Source organism: Erinaceus europaeus, chromosome 4 (genome assembly GCF_950295315.1).
Source record: "Erinaceus europaeus chromosome 4, mEriEur2.1, whole genome shotgun sequence".
Lineage (NCBI taxonomy): Eukaryota > Metazoa > Chordata > Mammalia > Eulipotyphla > Erinaceidae > Erinaceus > Erinaceus europaeus.
Window position 1 is genome coordinate 141,806,251 of NC_080165.1, and position 23,267 is coordinate 141,829,517.

The 23,267-nt window shown below is 43.5% G+C and overlaps 1 protein-coding gene across 2 annotated transcripts; it reads left to right on the forward strand.

Annotated features, from left to right (window-relative positions):
- Positions 1-7,688: 7,688 nt before the first annotated feature.
- Positions 7,689-22,528, forward strand: CD164 (CD164 molecule). 2 transcript variants are annotated; one of them, XM_007531177.3, is made up of 6 exons: positions 7,694-8,027; positions 10,911-10,994; positions 13,122-13,193; positions 15,683-15,718; positions 17,677-17,733; positions 20,011-22,528. In XM_007531177.3, the coding sequence occupies exons 1-6, from the start codon at positions 7,808-7,810 to the stop codon at positions 20,175-20,177; spliced, it is 636 nt and encodes a 211-aa protein (XP_007531239.1). In that variant the 5' UTR covers positions 7,694-7,807; the 3' UTR covers positions 20,178-22,528. The 2 variants fall into 2 exon arrangements, with proteins under 2 accessions (XP_060046645.1, XP_007531239.1); XM_060190662.1 differs by lacking the exon at positions 13,122-13,193 and having other exon boundaries at positions 7,689-8,027.
- Positions 22,529-23,267: the final 739 nt, after the last annotated feature.

Below are 23,267 nucleotides of genomic sequence, written 5' to 3' on the forward strand. Positions count from 1 at the left end.
CAGGAATTTTCCCTCTATTCCCATTTTTTGTAGTGTGTTGATCATAAAGGGCTGTTGTATTTTGTCAAAGGCTTTCTCTGCATCTATTGATATGACCATGTGGTTTTTTGGTCTTGCTTTTGTTGATGTGGTGGATCACATTGATTGATTTACATATATTAAACCAACCTTGCATGCCTGGGATAAACCCCACTTGGTCATGATGAACAATCTTTTTGATATACTGCTATATCCGGTTGGCTAGAATTTTGTTCAATATTTTCGCATCTATGTTCATCAGAGATATTGGTCTGTAGTTTTCTTTTTTGGTTGTGTCCCTGTCTGCTTTTGGTATCAGGGTGATGTTGGCTTCATAGAAGCTGCCAGGGAGTATTCCAGTGTCTTCAATCTTCTGGAAGACTTTTAAAAGTAGAGGTATTAGTTCTTCTTTGAAGGTTTTATAGAATTCATTTGTAAAACCATCTGGTACAGGACTTTTATTTTTGGGGAGATTTTTGATAACTGTTTCAATTTCATTAGCTGTGATGGGCCTGTTCATGTTATCCACTTCCTCTTTACTTAGTTTTGGAAGTTGGTAGGTATCTAGGAAATCGTCCATTTCTTCCAGGTTCTCTAGCTTGGTGGCATATAGTTGTTCATAGAAGCCTCGCATGATATGTTGAATTTCTGCGGTGTCTGTTGTGATATCTCCTCTTTCATTTACTATCCGATTTATTTGGGTCTTCTCCCTTTTTTGTTTTGTGAGTCTGGCTAAAGGTTTGTCGATTTTGTTTACTCTTTCGAAGAACCAACATTTACTTTCGTTGATCTTTTGTATGGTTTTCCTATTCTCAATGTTATTTATTTCTGCCCTAACTTTAGTAATTTCTGTCCTTCTGGTTGCTTTAGGATTCCTTTGTTGTTCTTCTTCTAGGTCTTTAAGATGTGCAATCAGGCTGTTTATTTGTGCTTTTTCTTGTTTCCTAATGTGTGCTTGTATAGCTATGAACTTCCCTCTTAGGACTGCTTTAGCTGTGTCCCGAATATTTTGATAGCTTGTGTCTTCATTTTCATTGAACTCTTGAAACACTTTGATTTCTTCCTTGATTTCCTCTTTGTCTTTGACCCAGAAGTTGTTAAGAAGTGTGCTGTTGAGCTTCCACATTTTGGCACTGTTACTAATCTTTTGTTGATTGTTAAGTGTTAGTTTAATTCTATCTGAGAAGATGCTTGGGATGATTTCAATGCTCTTGAATTGGCTGATGCTGTCTTTGTGGCCTAACATATGATCTATCCTTGAGAATGACCCATGTGGAGTAAAATGTGTATTCCAGTTTCTTGGGATGAATGACTCTGAAAATGTCCAATAGTTCTAGTTTATCTATCTCTTCATTTAGCTCCCTTATGTCTTTACTGATTTTTTTCCTGGATGATCTGTCAAGTTGAGAGAGTAGGGTGTTGAAGTCCCCTACTATGATTGTGTTACTGTTAATATATTGCTATAGCTCTTTCAGTAGAAGTTTGATGTATTTAGATGGATTCTCATTGGGTGCATAGATATTAATAATTGTTAAGTCCTCTTGATTGACTGATCCTCTGAGAATTAAGTAGTGTCCATTCCTATCTTTTTAAATCTTATCTATTTTAAAGTCTATCATGTCAGATATGAGAATAGCTGTTCCTGCCCTTTTTTGTGGGCCATTGGCTTGTATGATAGTTTTCCATCCTTTCACTTTAAGTCTGTGTTTGTCTTGTTGAGTTACGTGAGTTTCCTGTAGACAACATATTGTTGGGTTGTGTTTTCTGATCCATCTTCCTACTCTGTGTCTTTTAATAGGTGAATTCAGGCCATTGACATTTATTGATATCAAGGATTGAAGATATTTTAACGCCATTCTTTTAGAGTTTTAGAGTGTTTTGACATACGTTCTATTTTGTGGTGGTCTGGTTGTTTATAGGAGACCTTTCAGAACTTCTTTCAGGGCAGGCTTGGTGATGGTTGCTTCCTTCAACTGTTGCTTGTCTGAGAAGGTTTTGATGCTTCCATCTAGTCTGAATGACAGTCTAGTAGGATATAGTATTCTTGGCTGAAAGCCTTTCTCATTGAGCACTCAATAGATATCTTGCCATTCTCTTCTGGCCTGTAGTGTTTGTATGGAGAAGTCTGATGCTAATCTTATGGGTTTTCCTTTGTAGGTGACTCTTTGTTTTTCTCTTGCAGCCTTCAGGATCCTTTCTTTATCCTTATTCCTTTCCATTCTAAATATGATATGTCTTGGTGTCTTTAGGTCTGGGTTAATTCTGTTTGGGACCCTCTGGGCTTCTTGAATCTTTATGTCTTTGATGTTGTCTAGACTAGAGAAGTTTTCAGCTATTATGGCCTGGAGAATGCTTTCTTCCTCTCCTTCTCTTTCTTCCTCTGGTAAGCCAATAATGCGTATATTGTTTCTTTTGAAGTCATCCCATAGGACTCTGTTGTTGTTTTCAGCATCTCTTAATCTCTTTTTGAGATCTCTTACTTCTTTTTTAGTTGTCTCTAATTCATCCTCCATCTTGCTTATTCTGTTTTCAGCCTCATAGATTCTATTCTCTCTGCCCTCTACTGTTTTCTGGAGTTCATCTATTTTGTTGCCCTGCTCTGATACTGTTTTAGCTTGTTCAGCTAGTTGCATTCTTAGCTCAGCGATTTCAGCTTTCAGCTCTCTAATAACCATGAGATAATTAGAATTTTCTTCCATATTCTCATTTCTTGTTCCTGCATTTCTGATTACAATTTTTTCAAATTCTTTACTCACTCCTGTTATTATTTCCTTAGCTAATGTTTGGATGTTGAACTCGTTGTTTTGTGCTTCACCCTCTGGAGGACTTTTAGCTGGACTCTTGTCCTGGTTCGAGTCTCCAATATTTTTTCTTGTTGTTTTAACCATTTAATATATTATGTTATGAGTTCCCTTTATCAGTACTTTTCAAATTATTGATTACTATTGCCTGGATTGACTTGTGTCTAAGTAATTTAATTAAAGGGTTCACAGTGGTGGAAGTTATCAGTTTTTTCAATCCCTGAGTTGGAGCTCAGTGGTGTAGAAGCCTCTTTTTTTTTCTTCCCTGTAGGCTATGGGAGCCTCAGGGCTTTTAAACTATCAATAGGCTTCTTAGCTTAATCACTGACTCCTGACCAAGAGATAAAGCAGTGTGTGGCAGAGATAATCTAGTGGTTATGCAAAGAGACTTTCACAGCCCCTCAGCTATGCCACCGAGGTATAGGTCTTCTCCTGTGTTTCCCGGTTAGATCTCTGTCCCCTGGTGTCCCTCCCTGTTGCTGCTCCAAATTCTGAGGGTAATAGCAATGGAGACTCAGAGTTGCACTTGGTAAGTCTCTGGGGAGTCCTTTCCTCCCTTCAGCTGTCTCCTTGTTGGTGGAGCAGACTGGAGGTGGTGTCTCCACTGATAAACTGTTAGCAGTCACTTAATCTCTCCTTAGGCCCCTCTCTCCTCTCTGTCACCAGCCATGCGTGTTTGTACTCACGGGTGATTTACTGGGTTCCTGTGGTCATTCTAGTCCTGTCTTGTTTCGGTCCGGGTGGTTTCCTTTGGTATTCCTAGTTGATCCGGGAGAGGAGAGGAAAGGAGAGGAGAGGAGAGGAGAAAAAGCAATCTGCTGCTCGTAGCTCCGCCTCCAGAAGTCGAATCCTGAAAGCCTTTCTCACTGAGCACTTGATAGATATCTTGCCATTCTCTTCTGGCCTGTAGTGTTTGTATGGAGAAGTCTGTTGCTAATCTTATGGGTTTTCCTTTGTAGGTGACTCTTTGTTTTTCTCTTGCAGCCTTCAGGATCCTTTCTTTATCCTTATTCCTTTCCATTCTAAGTATGATATGTCTTGGTGTCTTTAGGTCTGGGTTAATTCTGTTTGGGACCCTCTGGGCTTCTTGAATTTTTATGTCTTTGATGTTGTCTAGACTAGAGAAGTTTTCAGCTACTATGGCCTGGAAAATTCTTTCTTCCTCTCCTTCTCTTTCTTCCTCTGGTATGCCAATAATGCGTATATTGTTTCTTTTGAAGTCATCCCATAGGACTCTGTTGTTGTTTTCAGCATCTCTTAATCTCTTTTTGAGATCTCTTACTTCTTTTTTTAGTTGTCTCTAATTCATCCTCAATCTTGCTAATTCTGTCTTCAGCCTCATAGATTCTATTCTCTCTGCCCTCTACTGTTTTCTGGAGTTCATCTATTTTGTTGCCCTGCTCTGATACTGTTTTAGCTTGTTCAGCTAGTTGCATTCTTAGCTCAGCGATTTCAGCTTTCAGCTCTCTAATAACCATAAGACAATTAGTATTTTCTTCCATATTCTCATTTGTTGTTCCTGCATTTCTGATTACAATTTTTTTAAATTCTTTACTCACTCCTGTTATTATTTCCTTAGCTAATGTTTGGATGTTGAACTCGTTGTTTTGTGCTTCACCCTCTGGAGGACTTTTAGCTGGACTCTTGTCCTGGTTCAAGTCTCCAATATTTTTTCTTGTTGTTTTAACCATTTAATATATTATGCTATGAGTTCCCTTTATCAGTACTTTTCAAATTATTGATCACTATTGCCTGGATTGACTTGTGTCTAAGTAATTTAATTAAAGGGTTCACAGTGGTGGAAGTTAACAGTTTTTTCAATCCCTGAGTTGGAGCTCAGTGGTGTAAAAGCCTTTTTTTTTTTTCCCCTGTAGGCTATGGGAGCCTGAGGGCTTTTAAACTATCAATAGGCTTCTTAGCTTAATCACTGACTCCTGACCAGGAGATAAAGCAGGGTGTGGCAGAGATAATCCAGTGGTTATGCAAAGAGACTTTCACAGCCCCTCAGCTATGCCACGGAGGTATAGGTCTTCTCCTGAGTTTCCTGGTTAGATCTCTGTCCCCTGGTGTCCCTCCCTATTGCTGCTCCAGATTCTGAGGGTAGTAGCAATGGAGACTCAGAGTTGTACTTAGTGAGTCTCTGGGGAGTCCATTCCTCCCTTCAGCTGTCCCCTTGTTGGTGGAGCAGACTGGAGGTGGTGTCTCCACTGATAAACTGTTAGCAGTCACTTAATCTCTCCTTAGGCCCCTCTTTCCTCTCTGTCACCAGCCAAGCGTGTTTGTACTCACGGGTGATTTACTGGGTTTCTGTGGTCATTCTAGTCCTGTCTTGTTTCGGTCCGGGTGGTTTCCTTTGGTATTCCTAGTTGATCCAGGAGAGGAGAGGAGAGGAGAGAGCTGATTATGCAGTTTTAACTCATTATTAATCTTTGACTTATTTCAACACTTCTTAAATTTTGTCGATACTTAAATATCACACGTAGTTTAGTACATGTTAAAACTGCATTATAGATATCAGTCCTTATGCTGGAATAGTGAAAATGATTTTAAAAGTATTCGTTGATTTAGCTCAGCCAATGCCACATAAAACAAACACCTTAAACTATTATTTTTCTAAACTTGACATTACTAGAAATAGTAATGTTTCCTTTTATAAGGACTGACAAAAGTCCTTCTGACTTGAACTCAATACCCAGAACATAAATCATAAAACAATGTATTTAGCTTAGGACAAAAAAATAAGTTGATCCATTTGAGTATGGGGACAAAACAGAAACATTATTTTTAACTTAAAAAAAGAAAGTTAAACAGCACTTTCTTTGGTCTGAAGTTAGAAGGTCACGTGCTGAGCATGCGAGAAGTGTCCTGAGAGAACAGATATTTCACTGAAGACTAAAGATGGGTTCTGCCCCGGCCTGTGGGGGTCTATCACCGGAGACCTAGGGTAGGGGGCGAGAGAATGAAGGAGACAAGAGACACAAAGAACGAGAGCAAGACAGGAGGTCTGATCGAGCTCTAAAAATTTTATTTTGCAGCCGCAATATAAGCACAAACAATGAGGAAGTTCTGCTAAGGTAGTGGGGGAGGCAGGTGGGTGAGCGACCTTCCAAACAGCTAGATGGTCATCTCAGTTCCAATGGTCGGAATGTCCGCTCTACCTATAAATGTTTTTACAGGCTGCTTTCAGGATGTTTTGTAACTTTCTATATGAGAGACTTAGCTAAGGCCTTGGCCCCCGCAGGGTCCTAGCTTGGATGCAGTCTCAGGCTTCTGACGGTACCTTGGACTGATGAATAATACTTGATGTCGGAGTCAGTCTCCAAGTAGTCAGTGGAAAGGATTTTCACGGTAAGGGGGCCAGGCGGTGGCGCAGCTGGTTAAGCGCAGGGACCCAGGTTCAAGCCCCTGGTCCCCATCTTCACCATTCACAAGTGGTAAAGCAGGGCTGCAGGTGTCTCTCTGTCTCTCTCCCTATCTCCCCATCCCCTCTCAATATATTTCTGTATCTCTCCAATAATAAATACAGAAAAACATAAACTTTTTTCATAGTTACGAGGATACAAGAGGACCTTCACTAGATTTCAGGTAGAATAAAAGTTTTCCAGTATAGACAAAAAAAAAAAAGTATTTTACATATCATAGCCCAAGAAGACTTCACAAAAATCACTGTTTATGTGCGTGTTTTTTAAAAAATATTTTATTTATTTACTAATTAGAAAGATAGGAGGAGAGAGAGAAAGAACCAGATAACACTCTGGTACATGTGCGGTTGGGGATTGAACTCGGGACCTCATACTTGAGAATCCAATGCTTTATCCATTGCACCACCTCCCAGACCACAGCAAGTAAAACTTAAACCACTTGGGGAGCACAAAACAGTTGAGAACAGGCGGTATCCATTGGCAGAGCCCCGCCGCCCCTGAGCGTGTTGCCCTGAGCACGGACGACAGGTGGCGCTCGCCCCTTCGCAAAGCCTGAGCCGGGAAAGCCGAGAACTGGCGTCTGGGCTGCAAGTTCTCACCCCCAGTCACCGCCCCTCGGCCGAGCCATTCTGCTGGGTTTCGGTTTCCTCGTGTGACACAGCTGTGGGTGGGGACGGGCTACATGGCCTTCCCCAACTTTCAACTGTCCTCACTTCTGATGACATCGGGGGACAGCTGGTGATCGCTATCGTGGACTGAAAACCATTAGAAGGTGTCATAAATATCAGTCTAAAGTTTAAATAAAAGAGAGAGAGAAAAAAAGAGTCAGCCGGATTAAGTGTGACAGAGATGAGAGACCAGCGGTACAACAGGATGCGAAGGTTGAAACTCAAGTCCCCACGTGGTGTCCTGCGGGGCGTCCTATTAAGAGATCCTGCCGGCAAATTATTATTTTTTTTTTGGGGGGGGAGGCGCTCGTCGGTTGAATTCAACTTGCCTAAGGGCATTGGAAAACCGCGGGTGTCCCTAAGAACGGGCATTAATGGCTTGGGAGGAGAGCAGCACAACTCTTAACTTCCGCCCCGGCCGGGTCCAGCCCGGGAGGCGTGGTCCCCGAGGTCACGTGGGGCCGCGGCTCCGCCTCTGCGTCACCCCCCCTCCGCCTCCGTGGGCGCGTGCGCCACGTCACGGGGACTGTTCCATTCGGGCCTGGGGGCGGGCCTCCCCTGTCTCTGGAAATAAGAAAGCCCAGCGCCGTCGTGTGTGGACGGAGGAAACTTCTCTCTGCCGGATTCCTTTTCTATCCTGCAGCAGGGTCCCACTGGGCGACGGCGTCCTTGCGGTTCCTTCAGGACGCCGCTGTCGCCCCCCGCCGCAGCTCTCCAGTTGGTGTCGCCCACCCCGCGCCGCCCCGCCCCGCCCCCGGCGCTGCCGCTCACGTGACCCCAGCGCGTCCCCGCGGGGGGCGGGGGAGCAGAGTCTCGGAGGCGGCGCCGCCAGGGGCCAGAGGGACGGACGGCGCGTCGTGTGCTGCCAGCTGTCGCCCGGGCGTCTGTGTTGAGGACCATGTCTGCGCTCTCCCGCCGGCTGCTGGGGGCGGCCACCTTGCTGGCTGCGCTGTGTGTGCTGACCTCGGCTCAGACCCCGACCCCCCATCCGCACCCGACTCCGACTCCGACTCCGACCAGCAAGCCGAACCAGACGGAAACCACGACCGTCCACGTTACCAACGCGACCACCCCGCTGCCCGCGACCACCCCGCCGCCGGCGCCTACGCTCGCACCAGGTGGGCGCCCGTCCGTCCGTCCGTCCGTCCGTCCGCTGTTCTCGCGATGCGCGCGCGGGGCCGGGGCCCGGGCCGGGCCGGCAACATGGCGGCGGCCGCTCCGCGACGTGCGGGGCCGAGCGAGTCGCCACCGGCCGGGAAGCGGCGGCGGGACCCCGAGGAGGCGGCCCCCTCCCTGCACTCGGAGGCGCCGCTCGTCCGCCCCTGGGGTCGCCGTGGTCCCCGCGGTGGCGGCCGGGGCTGGACGCGGGGCTCGGAGGGCGGTGTGGCCCCGGGTCGTCCCCCCGCGGGAATAACACGAACGCCGGAGCTGGAAACCTGTTCCTGCCGTTCACCGGGAACCCTTGGCTTTGTGGTGGTGCGGGGGGGCGAGCCTGGGGCTTCGCAGCCTCAGGCACGAGGGTCTCCTGTGTGATGGCGGTGCTCTGCCCCCACGCCCCCGCTCCTGACATGACAACTGTTGTTTTTAAGGATCCGAGCTCAGCGCCGCGGGGAGAGGAGAGGGGCCGCCCCTACCTGCCCCCCACCATCCCCCACCTGCCCCTCACCATCCCCCACCTGCCCCCCGCCGCCCCCCACCATCCCCCACCTGCCCCCCGCCGCTCCCCACCATCCCCCGCCAGCCCCCACCATCCTCCGCCTGCCCCCCACCTGCCCCCCGCCGCCCCCCACCTGCCCCCCGCCGCCTCCCACCATCTCCCACCTGCCCCCCGCCGCCCCCCACCATCCCCCACCTGCCCCCCGCCGCCTCCCACCATCCCCCACCTGCCCCCCACCTGCCCCCGCCTGCCCCCCACCATCCCCCACCTGCCCCCCGCCGCCCCCCACCATCCCCCGCCAGCCCCCGCCAGCCCCCACCATCCTCCGCCTGCCCCCCACCATCCCCCGCCGCCCCCCACCATCCCCCACCTGCCCCCCGCCGCCCCCCACCATCCCCCACCTGCCCCCCACGGGTGCGTGCGGCGCATCTGCCTCCCGGCCGAGCGGGAGCAGCGAGGCCTCGGGCTGTCGCAGGGCCGGGCCGGGCGGGCGCGGTGTGTGTAGCCGACCCCAGGTTTTAATAATTAGCCGAGAGACTCGAGACTCGAAGGTAGTTTTTCTAGTTCAGAGCGCGGAGGGGATAGCGGAAGTTCTCAGAATCGCTCAAGTGGAAGGTCTTTTATTTATTTATTTTCTTTCTTTTCTTTTCTTTTTGGTCTTGGCATATTTGTCAGCTTCGAATTGTTTTTAACGGACTTTTTTTTTTAAAAAAAAATATCTAGTAAACGTTTTTGGTTAGACCGGGGGCAGTTCAGTGGTGAATTTCTCAAGTCGGGAAACGAGGAAAGTAAATTGCAGCGCAGCGTCGGAAATGCGAAACCGCACTCTGGTGACGGCGCTCGGGGAGCTGTTTTCTTCCCAGAATAGCAATTTTGTTTTCTGCGGTTTTTTTTTTTTTTTTTTTTTAAAGCAGCAGCTTGGGCATGATCCAGGTTGATTGTCTTCGTAGTCGAAGCGATGGGAAAGGAGGGCGTTTGCGACCTGCGAGTTGGAGTCGAGAGAGTTGCAGCCTGAAGAGTAGCCGACGCGCTCGCGGGCACAAGCGGTTTTCAGCGGCATTTTTCATCCTCCCGCCACCTCGGAAGACCCGTTTGTGATTCCCGTCCCTCCCAGGCTGCGTCGTGGGTCACGGCCGAGGACGACTGTCCATCAGTAGGGCGGTGCGGGGCCTCTGTGCAGAGTGGGCGTGAGGAAGCAATGGAGAATCCGAGGGTGGCCGTCTAGTTCCTGGGAAAAGCCCTTTGGTGCGCCTACAGACGGTGCATTGTAATCAGGCTTGGTTGGGGTCACTTGGCAAACATCTTGCCAACGTGTCCAATCCTGTGTTCGTTCGCAGACAGTCCTTTCGGATGTGTGGTCTTTGGAAAATCCAGGAAGGGGTTGGGTGGTTTATGGTGTAGGAATGGGGAGGGGTTTGGAGTGGACATCATTGAATCTTGAGTTCAACCTGTAGTTTGTATTATTAAATCCCACTGCCTCGCACCCTGAAGTGTTTGTGGACAGTCCTTCCCCTGAGGTGTTCTTAACAGTCTTTTATAGTATTTTTTCCTATTATTTAAGGATGTGCTATGCTACACTGAGTCAAGAAACACTGAATATCCGTGAGATAGTTGCCCTGAGGGGGAAAGAACTAGATACCAGGATGTACTGAGCATTCTGATAAGTTCTTTTTCTTCCCATGTGTATTGACTTGATTTCTGACTTTGTAAGTTATGACTGGAATGTCTTAGTTTATGAAGTTTTTTTTTTCTTTGTGGAGTTAAAATACAGCATAACATCTACCCTCTTAACATTTTTTTCTTTTTCCCCCTTTAAATCAGCACTGCTAATCTCTGCCTTGTGGTAATGCTGGAGATTGAACCTGGGGCTTCTTTACGTAACCATTATGCTGTGTTCCCCCCCCCCCCCCCCAGCATTTGGAAGCATAAGCACACGGTTATAACAGGAGACCTTGTGTGAAACTTTCGGGCACTGACTAGCAGGGCTCCACTGCCTTTTCCTCATGTTCCTTGGCAGCCATTCTACTGTGAGTTTTAATGATTTTAGGTGCACTTGATTGAGTGGAATCCTTCAGTGTTTGTCTTTCTGTAACTGGATAATTTCACTTGACATAGTGGCCTCAAGAATTGTGTTGTAGTTACGACAAAATTATCCTTCTTAAAAGGGGCTGAATCTACTACATGGTATGTCTAAGCTCCATCTATTTATTGAGAAGACTTTATTGATGAACTGTTTGACCTGCATCTTACTATTTTGCAATATTTTGATGTAATGCTGTTGAAAGAAAGTACAGAACGATAACCCATTTAATTGATTTTTGACTTTTTTACTTAACCCCAACAGGTATCTGTGAAAGACAGAACAGCTGCACACCTTGCATTAACGCTAGTACCAGTAACATCACCTGCTTTTGGATAGTGTGTAAAGGTAAGAGACTTCGGAATTGCTTTCATTTTGAGAGTGCAAAACTGCTATAAAGATTTTGAAGTGTACTTTAGGGTGTTCTTAAACATTTGAGAATGATGAGCATCTAGGGTGGTGTGCAGTTTTTTTACACATCAGGTATTTCTCCTCTAACACGCCAGCTGTTTAGTACTCCCCCCTGAAGTCTTCTTGTCTTTCATTAGCTACGCCTTTTATTTGTTAACACTTGATAGTTGAGCCTTGACAGATTTTAATGAAAGAAATTTTAGCTCTTCGTAGCATTAAGGATATCAGAATACTGAAATTATCTGGGGAAAAAGTTGTCAGATTTTTCCTGAAAACTTGCCCCTGAAAAATGTTGACTGGAGAACTGTTTGGTTTGACTCTGCCAAGGCAACCGGAACTTTTTTCATAGCAACATTAAGTGCTAATTTTTAAGTTGATAGTTTTCGTATGGCCCAGGTGTGTTGTTAGAAATACCAAATGGCCGTCGGCAGAAAAAAGGTCCCCTACCCATGTGCTGACCTGTGCTGCTGAAGGGATTGGAGATAGCGGTGGGACGTGGCTAGATACTCAGTGCCAGAGGACAGTCACACAGGAACCCGGGAATTAACTGGTGCTTTTACTAGTTTTTTTCCCCTCTGCTTTTAGCTAAGTATCAAGTTCCCTTTATTTTGCTGGAAGGATAAACAGCTAGATAAAAAATCCTTGAGAATGCCAGTGTGGCGTTTTCATTTGCTTAAGCCCTGGAATTGTAGCACAGAGACCTCAGTGAATGTGGCTACGAGTTCTTTGCCTTTTTTAATCAGCAAAACAATATTATCATTTTAGTTATTTTAATCAGTATTGTTCTTCTCTGGAATATGGGTACTGGGTATTGAACCTGGGACCTTGGAGCCTCAGACATAAAAGCCTTTTCATATAAGCAATATGCTGTCTCTCTGGCCCAGATTACAATTTTTTTTTTCATTTCTTTACTGGGGAATTAATGTTTTACATTAGACAGTAAATACAATAGTTTGTACATGCATACCATTTCTCAGTTTTCCATATAATAATACAATACCTACTAGGTCCTCTGTCATCCTTCTTGGACCTGTATTCTCCCTCCCACCCAGCCCAGAGTCTTTTACTTTGGTGCAATACCCAGATTATCATTTCTTAAAATGCCAAAGTGCATGTTACTTTAGGTCATAAAATGGGATTCAGGATTATAACCCTCTGCTTTATTGTGTATAGGAGTTGACAAGGTTTGGAGATTGAATTTCCTAGTTTTGCCTACATAAGAGGAAACTTAGACCCACCCTGGAAAGCTGAGTTAAAAAGTGGGTGAGACTAAGAAAGTCTGGCTCCCACTACCGAAGGCAGCTTTAGTGCTGTGCTCCCTTCCCCCATCTGTCTGACAAAGTTGGCCTGGAGCTGCAAAGTCTGAAGAACAGCTGGGAAAGAATCCTAGTGAGCTGTGACGGTCTCCTGGGCGTCTGTGGGACACCTCCCTTGTGTACTGAGCCTTTGTCAGATTCTGATTTCTTCTGACTGACTGTACACCCCCCCTTTTGAATGGCTTCCAGCAGCATTCCTTGATTGTACAGTGGCCACCCTGTAATTTGCATACTGGAGCGCTTCGATTTGGCCGTTTATTATGTTAGTGTGACACAGTATTTCTCATGCAGTCAGAGGGAGTGAGCCCAGGACCTCACACATGTGAGGTACAGCTGCTGAGTGACATCCTTCGCTCATTTTTTAATGATGTCCAGGGAGGGTTTGGCAGAGAGCCCAAGGGAGAGACACTGGGGAACCGTTGACGTGCGTGGGCTCTCTGATGTTGCTCTTGGAGCTCCCCCAGTGCTGGTGATCGAACTCAGGGCCTCACACATGGGAAGGCTTGTGCTTTACCTGCTCTCTGCTTCCTGGCTCTGACGTGCTTTTAGAGGGATGGTTACTGCAGAGAGGCTGCCTGCAATGAAACAGTAGGAGAAAGGATAAAGTTATCTTACTGTTTTGTGCTTCTGGTATGCTTAGGCTAAAAGTCTTGTTTTTTTTTTTTTTTTTTTTTTTTAGAAACTTTGTAACAAAAGTCAGATGTATTAATGTGGGATTGATGTTATTTTTCTCCCTTCACCCCAACAGGTAAAAGTTACTGTTCACATAATTCAACAGCTGGTGATTGCCAGATTTTAAACAGCACGGAATACTGTTCTAGTAAGTAGTTGTGTTTACTGCTGGGCAAAGTAGCCACAGAGACATGGATGCCATTGCTTCAGGAAAGCTTATTTTAGTTTTTAATAGGAAATTTCCATCATTTTAATTTTGTTAGAGATGTATCTAAGTAGCACATTTATACTAATTGATCATAGAGTATTTTGAGACAGATTTAGAAATAGGCTATACTAAGAGAGCTATCTATAAATATATTTCCTCAACCCCTCCAGATACTTACTGCAGTCTAGACCCTCTTCATTTGCATTTGACAGGCTTGGCCGACCTTCTGGCGATTTCTTGCTTATGCTGTTGGTGGCTGTCAGTTTCCATCTGGGCTTATGCTGTGCTGAAACCAACCTTTAGTGTGTATTCATCTGTTTCCTACATGTTAGCTTGAGGAACTTGATTACTTTTTCTATCAGTAACCTTGAAAGATTGACTTTAATCTTGGTGTAAGGGTTTCCTGTTTCCATATCCCATGTTGAATTTTATATGAAAAAAGTCTGAAATTATACTTTATCTGCTATACTATGAACTCAGTTGTATTGTCTGTCTGTCTGTCTGCCTATCAATCTATCTATCTATCTATCTATCTCTCTCTTTAATTTTACCACTGCTCAGCCCTGACTCAGTTGTATTGTCTGTCTGTCTGTCTGCCTATCAATCTATCTATCTATCTATCTATCTCTCTCTTTAATTTTACCACTGCTCAGCCCTGATTTATGGTGATGCTGAGGATTGAACCCTTGGGACCTCGGAGCCTCAGGCACAAAAGTATTTTTGTATAATCCTGCTATCTACTCTACCCAAAATCTGTTCTCTCTCACATATATCTGTCTGTGACTTAGAGATAAGTGAACATTTTTCATATTTGTTAGAAAAAGTAATAATTAAGTCACATCTGTAGTTTCATGGTGTTGCTTAAAAGTAAGATTAAATTTTTAAAAGGAAATTGAATAAGTGGCTCTTACTTGATATCAGTTAGAAATGATGGTTTTGACTGGGAAGGACATAAAACCTGAAGTTACAGCAGTGGTTTCAGTAATAAGACCAGTTGCTTTTCCTTTCATGTCAATGGTCTGGACTCAGTTACAGCAAGAGGGCTGGCGTAGCACCTCCAGGTCCTTGGATATTTCTTTTCTTTTTTATTTATAAAGGAAACATTGACAAAAACCATAGGATAAGAGGGGTCCAACTTCACACAGTTCCTGCCACCAGATCTCTGTATCCCATCCCCTCCCCTGATAGCTTTCCTATTCTTTATCCCTCTGGGAGTATGGACCCAAGATCATTGTGGGATGCAGAAGGTAGAAGGTCTGGCTTCTGTAATTGCTTCCCCGCTGAACATGGGCGTTGACAGGTTGATCTATACTCTCGACCTTCCTCTCTCTTTCCCTAGTAGGGTGGGGCTCTGGAGAAGTGGAGCTCCAGGACACATTGGTGGGGGTCCTCTGTCCAGGGAAGTCTGGTCGGATCATGCTAGCATCTGGAACCTGGTGACTGAAAAGAGAGTTAACATACAAAGCCAAACAGTCACGGGCCTAAAGGCTGGAATAGTGCAGATGAAGAGTTGGGGGGGGGGGGGGGGGTCCTCCATTTTGTAGATAGCTAGTAGGCATATTTTAGTTATATTCCAAAGGGCCTGTGGCTATATTAATTTTTCCCCCTGAGCCTGAAATCTGATATGCAGGTGGATTCAAGTTCTTGTCTGGGGAGATGATGTCATGGCTGAAAAAGGACCAGAAAGCTGGATCAGGGAAGAGAGTAGCTCCCTAATATGGGACAGGCGTATAAATATTGTTGACTATAAACCCCATTGATTTGATGTGATCTGGGGTCCATATTCAGCTTAGGAGCCTATGTGACCTCTGCATCCCTGTAGATCTGAGCTCACATTCTGTGGTCATGGGTAGGAACATTCCAAGCCACCCCAATATCAGGCCCCATCTTCCTCAGGTGTAGCACAAAGTATGCTGTCCAGCCTCCCTTCGGAGGACACTCGGATATTTCTAACACTGTTCTCAGGCCATGCAGAGTTATCAGCTTACAGATTAGTGCTTCATGGTGCTCTGGAAAGAGCTCCTGAATGGGTTACAAGTTGAGTCCCACTTGCAGTTGCCTTGGCGGCAGCAGACCAAATGACCATATGAGGCCTGTGGCTGGGTGTCCCCCAGCCCTGCTCCACGGTGAGGGTTCATGTTCCTGCCATCACTGGTTTTCCTGCTGTAGGTAGAGGAAAGGATACCGAGGCCTGTATCTGCCATCCAGAAACTTTGTAGAAGTTACACGTGGCTCCCTAACTGCAGGAGAGGCTAGGGAGTGTCACTAAAAATAATGTTTCTGCTTCTAAAGAAGGGAAGGCTAATGCTGCATAAGATGGTTCTTTACTGGAAAAGTGATAGATGATTCTAGATAGAGAAATAATGTTCATCATGGTTTATGGTGTTTTAGACAAGTTTGCCTTACTTGTGGTCTTTGTCTTTTAACAGGGCCTACTACCTCTCCATTGCCAACCAACTCTACAGGTAATACAGAATTTCAGCCACAATGACTGCATAAACGTGTACTGTTTGCTTCATTGTTGTGTACTTCCAATTTTTTCAAATTTACTGAATCTAAGATTAGTTTAGCCTTCTATCTTGACTCTACAAGCTGAACCCTACAGATATTGTGGAAATCTTGAAACCTCATACGGGAACTTAGACTCTTAGAATTCTCATCGTTCAGAGATATACAAAGCTGTTCTCAGTTCTAGTCTTCTGTGTGTCTAGGCAAATCTACCTATTATAAAAGTGGATGATAACCCATGCACGCGTGTTGTTTTCCCACTTGAAGCTTTTTATGCATTTCTCATTCTGTTCTTGATTGGGTAAAGTTAGGTCATCTTTCAGTTTTTTTCTTTTACTAATTTGATAAGAGTGAATTATTCTTTTAAGATTAGGGAGGGGAGAGGAGGAGAGAGAAACAGCATCGCTCTGGCACATGCATTGCTGGGTATTGAACACAGGACTTTGTGCTTGAGGGTTCAGCCCTTATCCTGGGCCATGAGTAAATTATTTTGAAACACCCAGAACAAGCACTGGACTAGCTGATAGAACCGTAAAGGCAAAAGTAAAATGTTTTGTCTGTTGTATGAACTATACAAGGTAAATGAACGTGGTGTGCTGGGGGATTTCTAGGGCAGCGTATGTACCAACTAGCCCGGCATGTGTGTTGACAGCTTCCTGGTAAAAGTGAGAATAGCTTCCCAGACAGTGCGTGGTGATCACACATAAAGAGGAAATGTGCAGGAGTACAGTGAGGTCGGGGGGTTGCATTTAGAGATGAAGAAAAATTCAGATGATCCAGTCAAAAGCCAAATTAGAAATGCTTTTAAGGACTAGCTGGTGAATGGAAGCATGTAGGTCATATGGTGAAACTTGCATCTTAATACAAGGACTTAGTCTGACAGTGTAGAGAGTTGGACAGGGACAAGAATGATTACAGGGAGATCAGATGCCTTCTTGCAGTAATTTTAGAAAATTGACCCAGGAGGAGCTGCAGGAGGATGAGGTAGGCTCAGGATGCCGTATACACTTTTTATGGTGAGGAGAGCTTTTGCCAAAAAAATTCAGTTCATAAGCATTGGCAGTTCCCTGGAGCTTTGTTGGAACCCAACTCTTCAGATCAATAGTGTCTAGAGGGAGGAAAGATGACTGCAGGAGAAATTGAGTTAAGTGATGGGTAAAGAAATGCCAAGGCCCAGGAAAGTGTCCTGGAACTGTGGGCGTGTTTTTTTTTTTTTTTTTTTTTTGTGGGGGTGGGGTGGGGAGGGTCGGGGAGGGGATTGGTCAAACACTAGAAAATAGACACACTTGCTTTGAAAGATATAGGCAGTAGTAGTCTCACTTTGACCTGCTACTCGGTTATGCATAGGTCAAGTGATAACTAATCTTAAACTAGAGCTACAATAGGAAAATTCATGCCATGGAAATTTGCAACTGCCACCAAACTTATTTTAGATACTCTTAAGCCTTTACCACCGACTGGAAGTTAGCTGTTGTGTTAATCACAGCAGCGAAAGAGTGGAAGCAATCTAAATGCCCATAAACAGATGACTGGCTATGGAAGAAATGGGATATATAGTCCATGGAATACTACTCTGCAATCAGAAAAGATAATATTATGTCCTTTTGGACAAAAATGGATGGAACTGGAGTTGATTATGCTTGGTGAAATAAGTAAAGAGGAGAGAGAACTACCAGATGGTTTCACTCATGTAGAAATCTAGAGAGCTGATACACATGAACTAAAAAAAAAACCCAGAATCAAGCCAACTGCTTCTAAGACTTGAGAGAACTACAGTGGTTATATTTGGGAGGTGGGAGGAGGGTGTAATCTTAATCTTGTAACCTGCTATTAAACAAAATAAAAATGTTAAATTCTTGGTAAATAGGAAGTTTAGGACTTTAGAGTTTGTAATACATTTTTGTTTCTGTTCCAGCTAAAACCACAACTAAGCCTCTCCCTTCTCCGACTCACCCCACAACTACCCCATCAGGTAATCAGTGTGTAGGAAAGGTCTACACACAGCCTTTACTTCCTAGTGTTTTCTGCTTCTACTCACAAATGATTATGAACTGAATTATCTTACGTTTGGACTGTTAAAGCAGTGATAGACTTGTTGGAATCCTCTTTAGTTTTCTTTAATGCACAATCATATTTGGCATGACATGCTAGAATTTTGATATCTTCTAAAATGTTTTAAATAAAATTTGTAAATGACTTAATTTCTTATAACTTCAGTTAAATACTGATTACATTACCATCTCTGATTCTCTATCTTACATAATAAAAATATATAAAAGGTTTCCATCAATTCACATTTCTTCATAAAAAGGGAATTCTTAGCTGGCTAGCCTCAAAACTCTCGGAAATGCGAATGCCACAGAACACCCTGAGCTACTCAGTTAGGAAATAGCCTTCTGTGTGGTTTCAGTGCACGCTTGATCACCACTCCAGGGGGTGCTTTCAGGGTAGACAGGTGTGTGTGCACGTCCGTGTACACACACACACACACACACAGACACCCACACACGGTGGTCAGGGCTTCCATTGGTTCTACCTTGCGTGTGCTGTGGTTTGAACCCAGGCCACATGTATAGCAATGAAGGTCCTACTATTTTTGGTTTTATTTTTTTTTTTAATATTTATTTTATTTATCTATTCCCTTTTGTTGCCCTTGTTGTTGTAGTTATTATTGTTATCGTTGTTGGATAGGACAGAGAGAAATGGAGAGAGGAGGGGAAGACAGAGAGGGGGAGAGAAAGACAGACACCTGTAGACCTGCTTCACCGCCTGTGAAGTGACTCCCCTGCAGGTGGGGAGCCAGGGGCTCGAACCAGGATCCTTCTGCTGCTCCTTGCGCTTTGTACCACCTGTATTTAACCCGCTGCGCTATAGCCCGACTTCCTGTTTTTGTTAATTTTTATTTCATTCCCTTTTGTTGCCCTTGTTTTATTGTTGTAGTCGTTGATGTCGTTGTTGGATAGAACAGAGAAAAATGGAGAGAGGGGGAGAGAAAGACATCTGTAGACCTGTTTCACCGCCTGTGAAGCGACTCCCCTGCAGATGGGGAACCGGGATCCTTACTCCAGTCCCTGTGCTTCATGCCACTTATGCTACGTCCGGCTCCCCTTTTTTATTTTATTATATTTTTTACCAGAGCACTACTCAGCTCTGGCTTATGGTGGTGTGGGGGGTTGAATCTGGGACCTGACAGAGCCTCAGGCATAAGAGTCTGTCTGCATAACCATTGTGCTATCTACCCCCACCCTTGTTAATTTTTTTAAATCTGTTTGTTGTTGTTCACTTTTTTTTTTTTTAATTTCTTTATTGGGGGATTAATGGTTTGCAGTTCACAGTAAAACAAAATAGTTGTACATGCGTAGCATTTCCCAGTTTTCCACATAACGGTACAACCCTCAACTAGGTCCTCCCTGCCATCATGCTCCAGGGCCTGAAACCTCCCCCTGCCCATCCCAGAGACTTTGACTTTGGTACAGTGCACCCCACCTCATTGTTGTTATCTTTCTTTGTTTAATTAAACCACGCTGCATTCACAAGAGTCACAGGATATTGATTGGGAGGATGCCACGGAGTGAGCCCAAAGCCAGTCTCTTGTGATTCCGATTAAAGCTTGTTATATTGCCACCGGAATGAATGGATGGCAAGCTATAAGAAAAAGAAACTTAATTTATAAATGTGAAATCCACTTCACTATTTATTCCTTGGGAAGAAACGTGTTTGCTCTTGAACTCCCTCAGTTCCTTTCGGTAGAATTCAGATTTTTGTGACCTTCCCCCATATAACTTGATAGTAACTTTCTCATAAGTAGGATTGACAGAGTAAGACTGAAGATACCATAATGATAATTGTGCTAATTGGGATTATTAATTGTAGATGCGTAAGATGATTTTTATAATTTGAAATATTACCAGCAAACTTTCACTTTCCTCATACTAATAAAATGTGTTTCCAAAACATGTTAATATTTACTCGGGCAGTTAACCAATACATATGTGACACTTTCAAGGGCACAGTGGATACACCAGAAGAATATTTCTCCCATTCTTTCCAGAGTAGGTGGAATGCAGGACTTGCATGCTTGAGACCCAAGGTCTCGTCTCTCATCAGAACAAATCTTTTTCAAGAAAAGGATCTAGTTTGTAGAGTTTCAGCACATGATAGACTAGGAGCATAGGTGGATTTTGAGTTTTCACAACTGATGGTGATGGTACATAGTGCTAAGTATCATATGTTCTTTCTCATTTAAAAGGTACAACTAATACCACTTCAGCGCCAACCTCACAGCCTGTGCGGAAGTCTACCTTCGATGCAGCCAGTTTCATTGGAGGGATAGTCCTTGTACTGGGTCTGCAGGCTGTACTTTTCTTCCTGTATAAATTCTGCAAGTCTAAAGAACGAAATTACCACACTCTGTAAACAGACCCTTTGAATTAGTAAGGACTGGTGTGTAACTCACTGAAACCAAAATATTTTCTTTGAAGATGTCCCACACGGATGACGCTATTTCAAGACCTTTAAGTTTCCAAAGGATGCAAACACATAGGGGGTATTTGGAGGAGCATCCTTGAAGAAAAAAAAGTCAGTTGAATTATTTTGCTCAACAGAAATATTCACGATACTCTGCATGAATCCTTGTGGCTGTCTTGTTTAAATGGTTGCTGCTGTGGGATTCTGTTCTCTTCTTGGCATGCCAAACCTGACTCTAACTGGTGGGAAGTAACTGTCCTGTGCAGAAAAACCTACAACACTTTGGCAGTTTAAATTTTGTCATTTAATAAGGCCCCAAAGCTGCATTATTTTACCCTAACTCAGGATGTAGTTTAGTGACCGGAATTGAGAAGAATGTGCCAAATGAGTACCGATCAGGTGGAGTTTTTGCTATTGTTTCAAAAGTGAAATAATTATCAAATTTAGTGTCCTTAAACTGAACCTGGATCCTTAGAGTAAAATTTTGTGCTTGATAGTAGTTTTTTTTTTTCTACACTAGAAATAATTGCCACACAGGGAATTATATTCCATATTTAAAGAAATCAGTGGAAAGGATACAGACCATTAAAGTATAGCAGGTTTTTGTTTGTACTTGTAAAGTACCTTCTATCATTGAGAAAATATAAGAACAGTGCCTTAAAAGACAACAAACTGAAAGGTCAGCTGTAACTTAAATGTTTATTATGACTTGTTCTTTCTTGTTGGAGAGGATAAATACTGGTCTGATATCGTTGTTTATGTGAGTAGTACTATACCTGCCTTTAGAAACCATACTGTTAATATTTAATTGAAAACTCACTATTTTATTTCAGACCTGAGGAACTTACAGCTAAAGGATGTTAAAAATTGAAAGCCATTATATATCGAACCTCCCAATATTTTCTTAAAGACCGTTGAAAAATACTGATAATTTTGATTTAATTGTATTTACCTTTTTGTTCCAAAAAGTATCATCATAACCTTGAAAGGATTTCCACCAAGCTTCCTTGAAAAGTAACTTCTTTTGTGGAGCAAGGAGAAAACAATTTACTTTAGAATAATTTTCTGACTCTTTAAGACAATCATTTCAGTTTTGAGACAGCAGTGTAGATTCGGAAAGTCTCAGGAGTCTTGCTTGGTCAGAATATTGCAGAGTCTGGTGATGGTCAGAATACTGCAGAGTCTGGTGATGACCTTGGGTGAGCAGATCGTGCTTGTCTGCCTTTCTCATCCCTCCCCAGTCCGCATTCGCTCCCCCTGTATAGTAGGCGTGGACACCTCTTATTTAGTTGACATGTGAAGCATATTTTGGGTTTTAGAGGGTTACTTCTCACCTGCCTTTGACACATTGGATTAGTTCAGAGGCTTAACATAGTTGAAAATGAGCCTTTACTGTTCTAGGTCATTATTTTTTTAATCAGTAATTTCTTAGCCTGTAGAGGCTGAATGTAGCACTTGGTTTTCAGTGTTTTATAGTAGGAAATAAATTACTTTGGTCCATTTCACAAACTGAAATTCTTTGAATTTAGATAATTGTATTAAAGGTTCTTAAAGACTTAACTGTTTCTTTGTTACTTGCTGGTACAGCTAAAGTTTGTTTGACTTGCACATTTGTACATAACCTAATGTTTTCAAGTGCCTTAATTGTTTAAAATCTCTGGCTTCAAAACGTTTTTGGGAAAAGATGGGTTTACCTCACATTATTCTGTTTTCATTAGTAATATCTAGGTACCTCACAAGTTTTATTATGGTGCCATGGCTGTTAGTATGTAGTGAGTGCTGTAAAGTACAAGACTGTTTTTAAGTTCTCCTAAAGTAGCAAAATTACCTACAATGGTATAGATATTATTTGCTTAATACATAGATTCCTTGACAATATGGTAATGTCATCACGTAGCAGATTTTATGAGCTGATGAGCCCACTCAACTTCTGCAATTTTGATTACGGCTCTGATAAATTAGACTATGAAATTGGGTCTTACAAGTCCTCTAAAGGAGAAGTCTTACAGCAGAACTCACAGCCTCTTTCCTTGCTCTTTAGCAATTTAGTATCGTGAACCATTAATAATTTTTGGGTTTTTTAATTTAAATCCAGAAGGTATATTGACCCCTTTCAGATTTTTCATCTGATTTGTACATGCAGATGTAGTTCTATCAGAATAATATTACTTTACCTTACAGATAATTACAGACAGACACGGCTATGCTTGGAAATTTCTGTTTCAGTTCATTTAAAACTATTAAGACAAAAATCTGTATCATGTACCAAGCTGATTTGAAATAAATCTACGTTTATTGAATCGCTTGTCCTTTTTTTTTATTACTGAGGTATGTTTTTCATTTTGATTTGTGAAATTTAATGCCGGTAAGTTTTATCAATGTGATGGCTCTTTCTTGGCTCTTTCTTTCTTGTTTTTGGAGACCAAGTGTTCACTGGAGAGAGAACAAGGCCTTAGAGATGATAATTGGGGTGAGGTTGAGGCGACCATAAAGTGGTTCAGTGTGTGGAGTGCATCACATCTTACTGTGTGATCTGAGCTTTTTTTTTGTTTTGCCCAGCACCACGTGAAACTACTATGGGGGAAACCAGGGTAACACCATGGATTTGGTGCTTCTGTGTCTCCTTTTTTCTCAAAATACAGAATGACAATGGCTGGGAAGGTGGCTCAGCGGGCTCCACATGAAAGGCTTGGTTTATCCCTGGTACCATGTTCAAAGTGATAGTGGGAGGAGGACATAGTAGCATGAACGACAAGCAAGTTGATCTTCAACAAACTAGTAGAAATCATTGTCTCAAGTTCTGGTTTGCCAATCTACAAGAATACTGTTACATACCTGAAGACTTCTGACTGCAAATTCTAAAGAGAATTTTGATGTTTGTAGGTAGAGGGGGAAAAAAGATGAAGAGTGGGGCAGAAATAAGCACTTGGAAGTTTCTTTGGATTAATACTTAAGTTGGTAGAAAACTTTTAGCAGCAGTGCCCACTCTTGGCTACCACATCTAGAAACTCAAGATCCCATACTTAGAGATTATTGGTG

Excerpts from the sequence above, each read along its gene's own strand:
- CD164 (XM_007531177.3), top strand. The coding sequence starts at position 7,808 with ATGTCTGCGCTCTCCCGCCGGCTGCTGGGGGCGGCCACCTTGCTGGCT. Across the intron at positions 8,028-10,910 it reads GGCGCCTACGCTCGCACCAG|GTATCTGTGAAAGACAGAAC; the intron begins GTGGGCGCCCGT and ends TAACCCCAACAG. Across the intron at positions 17,734-20,010 it reads CCCCACAACTACCCCATCAG|GTACAACTAATACCACTTCA; the intron begins GTAATCAGTGTG and ends CTCATTTAAAAG.